This window comes from Crocodylus porosus, unplaced genomic scaffold, assembly GCF_001723895.1.
Source record: "Crocodylus porosus isolate Cpor-Errol unplaced genomic scaffold, CroPor_comp1, whole genome shotgun sequence".
Classification (NCBI taxonomy): domain Eukaryota; kingdom Metazoa; phylum Chordata; order Crocodylia; family Crocodylidae; genus Crocodylus; species Crocodylus porosus.
Window position 1 is genome coordinate 6,811,091 of NW_017728936.1, and position 11,826 is coordinate 6,822,916.

Here is an 11,826-nt window from a genome sequence, read left to right on the forward strand (position 1 = left end):
GTATATGGGGGAAACTGAGGCACAAGCAGATCAAATGAACAGCTCAAGGGGCACAGGAGGGTTGCTGCACAGCAGGGAATGGAACCCAAGGCGCTACTGTGCCTATAACTTTACCTTTCCAAAAAAAGCTCCCCAAGGTGGGCAGACTGCACAGGATTTATTTGCATTCTAGGACATGGGCCAGGGCAAGAGCAAGCAGCTGTTCATGGGGTAAAACAGCATGGGGCCAATGTGTTCAAGGCTGGAAGTGTCACAGACCAACTTGCTGATGTGGCATGGGGGTCTGAGTGAGGGAAAGGACAGGGGTGCACAGTGTCCCTCAAGATCTGCACCTAGAAGGGGAGAACTTCAGGTGGGGCAGCCACCACCCCCATGTCAGGGATTCCTCTCTGAGGCTGCTGGACATGGATCCCCAAGCTGCTGGCATGCAAGCAGATGGCGGAGGAGCAGAGCTGCAGTGTGCCCACACTAGGCAATGGCCTTGAATTGTGCATCAAGGGAACAAACAACTGAAGAGGAGAAGGCAGAAGACGAGTCTGCCTGTGGGGCCACGTACACACCAGGGGGAGGGGACAGGTCTTGGGAATGAGCACTTCAATATCTGACTGGGGGCAAAGGGGTCTCTGGCAGGACTGTGTGTTGGGGTGATGAGTAGTGACCACAGTTGTGCCTAGCACTGTAAGGTACCAGTCTGGGCTGTGTGTGGAGGGCAAAAGTGCCAGTAGGAAGGGGAGACAAGACCAGCTGACTGCCTGGGGATGTGCAGGCAGTGTGGGTCACCTGCAAGCAGGAGAGTGCAAAGAGCCAGGACAATCCTTGTCCAACAGGGCATGTGATGGGCTAGTGCAAGAGTGACTGGCTCTCTCATCTAGGCACATTCCCATTAATTTGTGCAACACAATCAAATGCCATGCTCTCTCCACCCAGGAACTACAGTGATAGCGCTGCCCAGTGCCAGCACACAGTGTCTGCCCTGGGGTGAACAGCTAGCTCAGAGACAGGCCAGTCTCCATGCCATATCTAGCCCACCTACCCCGCTCCCCTGGAGGACTCTTGCACCCTGCTTCCTTGTCCATAATCCAAGGGCCTCTCAGTGGATGAGGTGGTGATCTGATTAGGCATTCTTGGCCAGGCTGCAAATGCAGAGGAGGTGTCCGTGGGCAACACAGTCCTCTATAATCCTCTCTGCCGACTGCAGCAGTCCCCGTGGCCAGGAAGAAGATGACTGCTACTGGGAGGTGGTGATGACAGGCAGCCAGGAAACAGGCATGTGCGTGTGCTCCAATCCCAAACTCAAGCCCATTCCTATGGCTTGCTAATTCTCCTTCAAAGCTCTCTCGGGCCTGGGGCAGCCAGGCTAAGCTGGTAGGAGCAGAGCCACAAGGAGCCACAGGCTAGCACACTGTCACCAAGCAGAGGGGGAAGCATAGCAAGCTGGCTGTCAAGGAAGGGACTCAATCACAGGCGTGACAGAGCCCGGGGTGCAGAACCCAAGGCTCCTCAGTGGAGGAGGTGACAACAAGGTGCCTGAGGGAGCTGCCCTGCTCCAAAAAACAGAGACAAAAATCAAAGCAAAAGTAATTGTCCTTCGCACTCGGCAGCTTCAAAGCATCGCACAAGCAACTAATTAATCCCTGCGAGGAAGGTAAGTATTGTAACAAATCCATAGCCATGGCTGTCACTGTGCTGCACATTACAGCTCCTCCCATCCCCACAGTGACGGCGGGGAGAGAGCTGATGCTCCTTCACCCAAAGGATGCACCCCTGTCACTTGAGCTAACACAGAGCCTCCCCTCACCAGCTGCAGTACAGGGTCTGTGACATGCAGAAGAGCTGTTCTGATTTGCTCCAGCAGAGGACAGCAGTGCACACCCTCTAGGTGCGATAATACAGAGTAGGAGGGGGCCAGGGAGACACAAAGAGGTGACTGATGTGATGGATACAAAGATGGCTAGTGCAACGCCACACAAGTTGAAGGACAGGGACTGCACTGGGGGGGAACCCGGAGGCACTGGAATGCTAAGATTTCTGCAGTCCCCCCTCTGCATGCCTGTCCTGGAGTGATATACTGGGGACTTGAGCACCAAATCATACATAAAGTGGTCAACTGCTAGACAGTTTGGGGGGTTAGAGGCTCACCCCAATCCTCTCCTGGAGTGGCCACCACATGTCTTCTGAGGGAGAAGTCAGGGGAAGATCTGAGAACTCCCAGCTGGAGATAACAGACCAGACACAGGGACCACAGGTGGGTTATGGGACTGACACTTGACATTCAAAAGACTATAAAAGCCCGCCATCAACAAGCTCTTAATGAACAGTCCCCAGCTTTGGTAATTCAGATTCATAGCAAGACTTTGGAGAACGTTGAGAATTTGCAGTAGCCATCTCTCGCAGAAGGCGAATATCAACAAAGAAATCCAACATCACCTCAAGTGGGCAAGTGCAACCTTCAGATGCTTGAGGAAATGGGTATTTTGAAGATCATGACATCAGATCCAAAATCATGCTCATGATTTATCAAGCAGTTGTGATTCCCACCTTACTGTATGGAGCAGAGACGTGGTTAACAGACAGAAGACTCCTCATACCACTGGGGAAGTACCATCAACACTGCTGGTGTAAGATCCTTTGAATCCAGTGGGGAGACACAAGCACCAATGTTAACATCCTCTTGCAAGCAAACAGCATGAGCATTGAGGCAACAATCATCCTTGCTAGGCCATCCACGTCCTCTGGATGCCCGACTCTAGACTCCTAAAGCGAGTTTTATTCTCCCACCTCAGCCAAAGTGTATGCTCAAGAGGAGGTCAGAGAAAGCACTTCAAGGATGTCCTCAAGGCCAAGACTGACTTTAACTTACGGGAGACTGTTGCCCAGGCCTGCCTCAAAATGGAGGAAGAGGCTACTGCAAAGATCTCAGTACGCTGAAGTCTTATGACAACAACAGCAAATGGAAAAACATGAATGGCAAAAACAGTATGTCATGGACCAAATCAAAAACCCAGAACCACCCACCTCACATGAAAACATGTGCTCAAGCTGCAAGTGTGTCTGTTGATCCCAGAAAGGCCTTGTCAGCCATCTTCAGACCCACTGGACAAGGCAATCATGGATGACAGTCATCTTTAACTGCAACAGATTACCAATGATGACCTAGTTAAGCTGATAGCATCAGCAGAGAGAAACATTGTGAGCTGGGACAGAGTTGACGGGGGACTGAGCTGCTGTAATGGGCTGGGGTTTGCACAGTTTCTTGGAATGAACTGGGATAGATGCCCCACCAGCAGGACTAGGGCAGCAGGGGAGGGATATTTCCCTGAGTGGGAGGCCATACAGAGATTTCTCCCCCAGAGGTCTCTCAGATAGATTTCACTGAGGAAGGGGACAAACTGAGTTCCCTGGTTGGCAAAACAGGAATGAGCTCTGAGGAGCAGACCACAAAGGGCTCTGGAGAGGACCAGACTTCAAGTGCTGAGCATTTATCAGGGCAGCCCAAGAAGAAATGGGGGGAGCTGGAACAGGAAGAGGGCAGCAAAGCCACTAGGCAGCTGCATCCACTAAGGAAGAGCTGCTCACTTCCAAGGCAGCGTTTGCTGGCAGCAAGAAGTCCAGCGCTGGAGAGGCACTTGCCTTCAGCCCTCAGCTCTCTGTTACTGAGGAAGCCATGCAGGTGGACAATTCCTACAAGCATCAGACACCAGTTAGTGTAGGGTTGTGTGGGTCCACTGACTGCCCCTGTGACGTACCATTGCTCCACAGACAGCAGCACTGGGGGTGCGGAGGTCCCTGCAGAGTGGTGTAGCCATCTCCCACCCACTGCTCAGCACTCCTACTCCTTGAGGGAGCGTATCATATGCTCCCCACAAAAAGCTGCTCCTGGTTGGGTTTGTTTTCAGCCGGTCCAGCCCCTGAGACGCCTTCTGTTACCAAACAGCCCCAGACCTGGATTCCTCTGCTGGGCTGCAGCAAAAGCACAGAGGCAGCCAGTGGGATCCAGATGCAACTCTCAGGTGTTGGCTGGACATGGATTTGAGGAAGCAGAGAGAGGACCAGTTTGAGATGATCCAGCCTTGAGCAGGGGGCTAAATGACCTAAGGAGGTCTCTTTCAATCCTGCTTTCCTCTGGGCCAATGATCTCTGGAGAGAAGCAGAGTTTGAATGAGCCTGGCAAGGAGGGCCACAGTGCTCCCAGGGCTACTTCTTTATGCACAGTGCCCCAAGTAGCCACCTACTCAGCCTCTCCCCCTCAATGCCTGGGTTGTATTCTGTGTCATGAGGGATGGCAGGTCTCAGCTCATCCCCAGATTCCCTGGACCAGTGAGAAACTGGGACTGTCCATCCATCATTTCAGCATCACACTGGGGCAGCCTTGGGGACCCTGGCCAAGTTCAACAAGCCCAGATGGTACCATCTTGCCCGGCAGTGACAGCACAGGCCAAAGCAATGCCAGGGCACAAAACTGCATTACTGCTGGGGCCATTGCCTCAGCCACCCCTGAGCATTTCTTACCCAGCTCAACTACTCCCACTGGAGCCACGGCAATCCCCCAGGAGTGGAGGCAGTGGAGATTTACACCAGCAGAGGATTTGGCCTGGGTGCAGCATTTACAGAAAGGCTGCTTCCACTTGGCCTGGTTCTGATCTTAAGCTGCTTCATATTGGTGTGAATCACTGGCTGTAGTGAAGTCACTTCTGGCTTACACCAGTGAGATCACACCCCCAGTCTATACACTGGCTTCAGTGGAACGGCACTGCCGATCAGACAACAGCTTGTCCCTCTAATGTGACCTTTGGCCCCTAAGGTCATCACGTGACCACTTTTGGGACTATTCACCTTGAAATTTCATCCTGGGCAAGGTATAACCAGCCCAGCTTCCATGGTTGGGAACGATTCCCTCTGCCAGAGGGTGAACAGGCAAGAAAGCAAGTATCAATGCTAATGCAAAGCAAACACAGTCCACAGAGTTTCTTGGTCACCTGCAGAGGTAAGATATCAGATCATGGGCCAGGTAGAGCACTCTCACCCTGAGCCATCAGCAGTTCCTTTACCTGACCCCAAACAACACCCACCCATGTACAAATCACCGCTCAGCGCCCAGAGATGCCCCTGCAGTTCACCGTGCTTGCCATTGGCTTGACAATCAAATTACCCACCCCACTTCCCACCTCCTCCCACTGCTGAGATTCTGGACTCGTTAAAAATCTTCATTGTCCTTCCCATCCAAGAGATTCTGCCTCGGAAAGCAATTTACGGCTTTGAACCCCCTTCCCCGAAGGCACCAGATGACAACAGCATTAGCCTTAGAAATTATTCTGGGATGGAAACGTGTCTTACAAAGAAATAAAAAGCTGCAGAGTAAGACGCTATCTATGACCAGAGGGTCAGGGTTTCATTATTGCATTAACCTTTCGTGTCTTTAGCCTCCGCAGGAGTAAATTGGTAACGAGATGACGCGAGTCCCTGTGGGAGAAACGCATCTTTCCAAACAGGAAAGGGAGAGGGAGAAGAGAAACGAACAGAGGGGAGAAGGAGAGAACAAACTGCAAATAAGCTATTATCGCTAATAATAACTTTGCGATGCTATTTTCTGCAGGAGCCTTCAAGTTGTGATGTTTCCCTTCACTCTAATTACACCTTCTGAAAGCAGGCTCCCTTCTCACTTTAACCACCTTATGCGAAACTCCCGCAGGAGTAGCACAAAGATGGAAAGGGAAGGAGTTCGCACTTCAGACCAGCATCTGAATATCCTGTGGGGGTGTCACAGGCATGTGAAGAGTGTGGGAGCAGGCTCCCCCAACCAGTGACACCAGAAAACAACTCAGGGCAGGCACTGGGGAGCCGATGCCTGGGGTCAATGAGTTGACTTCTAATGTCAGCTGCCCTGGTGATCGTAGTAGTGTTATTGGGATCAACCAAATTACACTAGAATTCCCAGAATCAGGGTGCGGTGGGGCTTGCAAACACTGGATAAGATCAATATCAAATCTAAATCATGTAATCAAAGCTAAAGACTAATCAAACCTCATACTTCAGGGCACAGACTGAGCACTTCTGGGGTCAGGAAGGAAACTGTCTTGTTTCACATAGCACCACACAGCAACCTAAGTGCATTAGAAGAACTTTGTTTGGCCTCTTCCAGAGTAGCAGGCTAATGGAAGAAGGCAGAGTTTGGACTTGATGGACTAAAGGGAGAATCCAGCATGGCGCATGCAAGCAGTTCGGTTTACCACAGAGAAGTTGAAGTCAGAGTAGAGACTGCTGCCTATTCGGGGTAAGAAAGAAAAGCTGCAGCAACAGAGTTCACATCCTGAACCAAGGCCAAACACCTCCCTAGGTGCAGGGTGCTTGGATCCAGCAGTTTATATTTCTCCATTACTGACATATTGATGCCACAGGTTTTTAACTGGATTAGATCTGTCCCTAATTAGAATAGCAGGGTGTAAGCCCCACTGGACCGGCAGACCTCAGGTGCAGCAAGGCAGGCTTCAGCAGGCTGAAAACATACCTTCACTATGGCACTACAGCTCACCAGGCATGGAACCAATATTGCACCCTTCCACCCCCAGCAGTTCTCGTCTGCCAATATCAATTCATTTGCAATTCTGACTATAGGAAACATCTTCCCACTGAGAAACTGGAAAAGCTGCTGGCTCATTCCATGTGGCTTCTGAGGCACAAGCTGTCCTCAGCTCCTGAGGCCCAGCTTGGTTTTCATCTTATGAAACTCATGTGGCCTTGTGATATTTTCCACAAAGACCCCTTGAATCTGGCGGAGTTTCACAGCTGATGCCCATCTCACCTCGCACTCACAAAGCTCCTCTCATTTTAAAGTGACATTTGCACCATTTTAGTTTAGAAACATTCACAGATGCTTGAGAGGACATTTTAAAAGCCTTGATGCAGCTGATCCTCCCTAATGCTCTGTGCTTCCTCACATATACAAGGTGGGTGATACCGAACTGTGAGCACAAGGCCTATCCACTGGCTAAACCTCAAATGAGTACCCACTGGACTCATGCTGAACTTCAGTGATGCTCAGGCCCGCAGCACAGAAGTGGGTGGCACAGGGTGATCTAAATCTTGAGGTTTTTCTCAAAAAAGGACCTGTAGCTGATCCAGGGGCATTAGCCTCCCAGAGGAAGTTTTAGCATGTGCACTTTGTAGTTAATTTACTGCCCTGGGGTTGTGAGAGAAGGTGTTTTTTCATAGGGGTACAGCTTATGCTTTGCTCACCAGCCCATCTTTCTCCCCCCCCCCCAACCCCAACACAGACCTGGAGAAAAAAATACAATGGAACATGGACCAATTTAAAAATACAGGCATGCATCTTCCCAAATACCAGATCACAGACACAGCCAAGAAAAAAACAGTTTGGATGAAAAATCAAGGCTAGGGTTGAAGCAAGCAATTCCCTGCTCATGTTAATGGAACTGGGTGTCAGAATCCCTTACACAACTCTGAAAAATCTCAGCCTGACAGCATGAGCTGCCATCCAAATGCCAGAAACTTTCTCCCCCTTTATTTATTCCTCTGCTCTCCATTCTTAGTGTTAGTGCTCACTTACGGGCAGAGATGTGGCACAGGCAGGATTATGATTCCTCTCCGCTCGACACATACCTCAAACCAGCAGCTGCAGCCCTGAGAGAATATTTTGAACCAACTTATAATAAAACCCCCTTAAAACGGGTGTGTGCAATGCTCTGAATCCTGATGCTGAGCTCCTGAAGAGGACAGCAGCACTTGCAGAGCATAGGGAGCTAGCCACCTGCCAGGCCTCCTAAGATTGCAGCATCTTTGCCCCTCTGCAGACTGACTGTCCAAACAGGTAATAGCAACAGTGGGATTCAGTTCCCACCTGAGCCCCAGGACAGAACAGGCACTGGGGGGTGAGCTTTGCTGGATGAGTTGCTCAAAATACAAGAAGGCAAGCAGGTGCTTTTGAAACAGCACCTGGAGCTTAGGGGTGAGGGAGAGAAGGATGCCAAACTTCAGAAGGAAAACACCCTCCCCTGATCACTGAGAATGGCAGAAGGAGGGAGAGAGGAAAACTGAGGATGACTGAGACAGACAGACTTCTCCACAGCCTTCAGGAACCACGCAGGCTTTGCTTGGAAAGACCACTCAGCCTCTCACGGAGAGTACAGGAGCTTCTTCTCCCCACGCCACTCAGACAGTATCTGGTCTCCTAGCCAGCCCCATGCCCATCTGGGAGGTGGCAGAGCCTCAGCAGGCTGGGCACAGATTTTTGAACCCCACTTGCACTGGCTGCTGAAAACACTTGGCAATTCTCTGCAGCAGAGCAACTAGCTGTGTGAGAGAATGTGTGTGTGTGTGTGTGTGTGTGTGTGTGTGTGTGTGTTCATGTGTGTTTGCATGTGCATCAAGTCTGTCCCCCTCACACACATACACAACTGCATTTACCCTCCCTCTGATCCAATGTCCCCTCCATCCCCTAGAGAAAAAATCTCTCCCACTGTACCTGGGATGAAGAGCAGGGCAGTGGTGGCGGTGAAGACGATCCAGCAGGCAGGATGGTACATCTTGAAGCCGCAGTAGTCTACAGGCTGATTTGCTTGCTGCTTGCCGCTGCTGCTTTCCTCTGTGCTGAATTCTGAGCAGGTTTAAATCCAATGTTTGCAGAGGGAGGGAGAATGAGTTAGTGAGCTAGAGAGAGAGAGAGAGAGAGGGAGAGAGCAAGAGAAGAGATGGGAGCAGGCAGGCAGTGTCTCCAATTTCTCCCTGCAAACACACACACACACATACACACACATGCACACACAAACACACACACACACGCACGCACAACTAGCAGAAGAAACACCAGCACTAGTCTGTGCACTGTGTAGAGCAGACCTCCTACCAGGCACTCATTGGTTCGAGCCTCCTGAGTGACATGCAGACACTTGCCTCTTCTGCAGGTTTGATTCTGCAGACAGGGAGTTAAATGTTGCCAGCTGCCCCCGCAGAGCACCACATGGGGTGTCCTGAGCCTCCAGTGTGTGTGGGGAGGGTTGCTGTGCCAGAAGTGCCAGGATGGGAATTAAACCAAGGGAGGAGCCCGATCCACTGCCAGCAACACTGAGAAAGGGGAAGAAACCAGCCTGGCAGCAAGAATGTGCCCAGGGGCAAAACATTCCTTGGTGACCCCCAGATATTGGCTCTCCTGTGAAAGGCTGGAAGATGCTTCACCAAATGAGATGGCCCAGGCATTATAAATGGTTGGAGCTGCCAAAAAGCTGCTGGAGGGATTCAGTGCTGGAGCATGCTGGTCACCCTCGACCTCTCCCCCTTCACCCCCTGCTGAAGCTATAGTCGTGTTACAGCTTTCATTAGGTAAACTATGTCTGCCTGAGAACTTTGTGGCGTGGATCCTACTCAAGATCCCCTGTGCTAGAGCAAGGGTCCCATAGCTCTTCTGCTGCCCCAGGAATCCTGATGATGCCCTGGTCTGTCAGTGTGCCTTTCACACAAAACCCTGAAGCAAGGCAACAGCACACTGCTCCACATACCCAGGCAAAAGCCTTTTTACCAGCTTGCATGGGCTTTGCATCAGGCCTTAAGAGGATGGAGAGTCCAAAGCAGCTCTGCCATTACACTAGGAAAGGGGAGGTTTCCTCTGGATTCCTGTTCAAAAAGTCCTTTTGCCTCCACCACAAAGACAAAAGCCAAGTGATATTCATTGTCCTATCAGTGGTGCTGCCTAGGCTGGCCCAACATCCCTTTTCACCTCCTTACTTCCTCCATTTGCCTCCATGGCACCATCCCTTCCTACCAAGCATATGTTGCTGTTTCCCGTTCACACAACCACAGCCCCCAGCACCCTCTTCCACACGGCACCTCTGCGCTCACCAGCTCGACAGTGCCCTGCCAGCTCCCACCTCCGCTGCTTCTGCTCCAATTTTCATCATCGCTGCTCCTTAAACACCTCCCTCGCAAGCCTCACCACAGTGCTCTCAGGGCTTCTACCTACCCACATCTACTCACATGAGCTGGGCCAAAATACTCAGCTGAACTGTTTTTTGGCTGAAAAATGCCAGGTGGTGCCAGAACAGCTCATGAACTTGCTCCAATTTTGCAAAATTGATAAAGTTCAAGGGGGAAAAATAAATACAGATCCCTTCCCTCTCAAAAGAAAGGTTTTAATCAACATTTGGTAAGCAAAGGGTTTCAGTTTTGTGACTGAAATGGCATTTGGTTCGAAATTCAATTCAATGTTATAAAACCCCCAAAGCTTGAAAACAGCACAAATGTTTAATCTCACCACAAATTTTTTTTTTTTTTTGGTAATATTTTGATTCATTAAAAATGAAGTGCAGTGTTTTTCATCTCAGGAAGACCCCAGGCCTTTCACTGACACTTGAGAGCTATAATCAACATGAAGAACCATCTCTAGTCTTCACCTTCTCCTCGACATTTGGCACCTCCAACCTCCTCTCTGAAACCCTCTCCTCCACCCTCTCACTTGTGACTCCTTTCCTGATTCTCCTCCTACTTGTCTGGTCACTGGTTTAGCATTTTTGTGGCTGGATCTTCTTCCACTCCTATTAGCCTTTTATCTCTCTAAACTACAATATTGAGCAATGCCATATTGCAAAGCTCACATGGCTACAACTGCAATGCATCTGCTACCACCTCACCATGCTGGACTTGTCTTCTCTCCAGCCAAGATCACACGTGAGCCCATCTCCTCTAACCTCTCCCCTCAAGGGCCAAGTGTGAACATAAATGTAACATAACCAAAAATGGATTTCATCTTCATTTCCAAACCCCAAGATTAACCAGCTCAAAAACCTCTGGCAGTGAAAATACCATTGCCTAGTAAAGCAGCACACCTTTAAAATTTTCTCTAGTCCTCTTCTGTGACTAAGCCACTTGCTATCGGTAGCAGCCACCAGTCTTCGTCCTCTTGTTCAAGGGATGAAGTTCCAAACTTTGACAGTAAACATCCCATGCCCAGCCCCAGGCAAAAGTACCTTGTTTCCCCCATCCTCCTACCAAGAGTTTGTCACAGCTCCTTGCTGCATCTTCCCTCCATTAGATTGCTATCTCTTTGAGACACAAACTATCTCTCTTTCTGTCTCCCTCACTACATACGGTGTTTCCAACCTGATGGGACCTTCTATGGGCTATTATAATACAAACAATTACCAAGTCACTTGCACTGCTGTTTCCATAAGTTCCTAGTTTTGTGCACAAGCTGAAGACTTGTCACCAGGGCTGCTGAGATTGCACCTTCCACCAGCACTAAATGCACTTAAAAATGAGGGAGACAAAAACCTGTAGCACAGAAAGCCATCACACTGTGATAGCAGAGTGCCTTGTCTTGTTGGGTATAACCTGATAGATCAGGCTGCAAGTTCACTGGGAAACTCTTATGACTTCAGATCACCTACACAGGGCAATACCAGGGATTTACAATGGTAGAGAAAATATAAGGGGGATTGATTCATTGCCTGTCTAAATAGCTGGTGGAAAGAAATCACTCTGTCTCCTTCCCACATCCTCAGCACCTCTCGCTGTTTGAGGTGCAATGCAAGGGAGAAACCACCACTGAGAACAAATGTACCACTGCCCCACACCAAAGCACTTGGCTAAAATGAAAAGTCCTTAAAACACACTCTGGGAGATGGGTCAGAAGTCTAACTATTCTTAATTTACAGTTGGACAAGTTATTATATGTATATACTGGCATCCTTTCATCTGTGAGAGATGGTGGATATTGCAGCCTATGACATGCATGGTTTGCAGTGTCTTGCGTGACTGAATAGTCCAGTGAAGACCTTGAAAAGACAATGGGCTCAGGTCAGAAAATGAGTCCGCGGGAGA

General features: G+C 49.9%; 1 protein-coding gene across 4 annotated transcripts in view; it reads right to left on the bottom strand.

Moving 5' to 3' along the window:
* The window catches only part of OPCML (opioid binding protein/cell adhesion molecule like), a 630,964-nt gene extending 622,248 nt beyond the window's left edge, over nt 1-8,716 (bottom strand). For 2 of the 4 annotated variants that reach the window (XM_019547024.1, XM_019547022.1), the window contains exon 1: nt 8,480-8,716. In XM_019547024.1, coding sequence (XP_019402569.1) covers nt 8,480-8,540 — 61 coding nt within the window. In that variant the 5' untranslated portion in view covers nt 8,541-8,716. The remainder of the gene's footprint in view (nt 1-8,479) is intronic. The other 2 variants (XM_019547026.1, XM_019547027.1) reach the window with 2 other exon arrangements.
* Between the last annotated feature and the right edge of the window lie 3,110 nt (nt 8,717-11,826).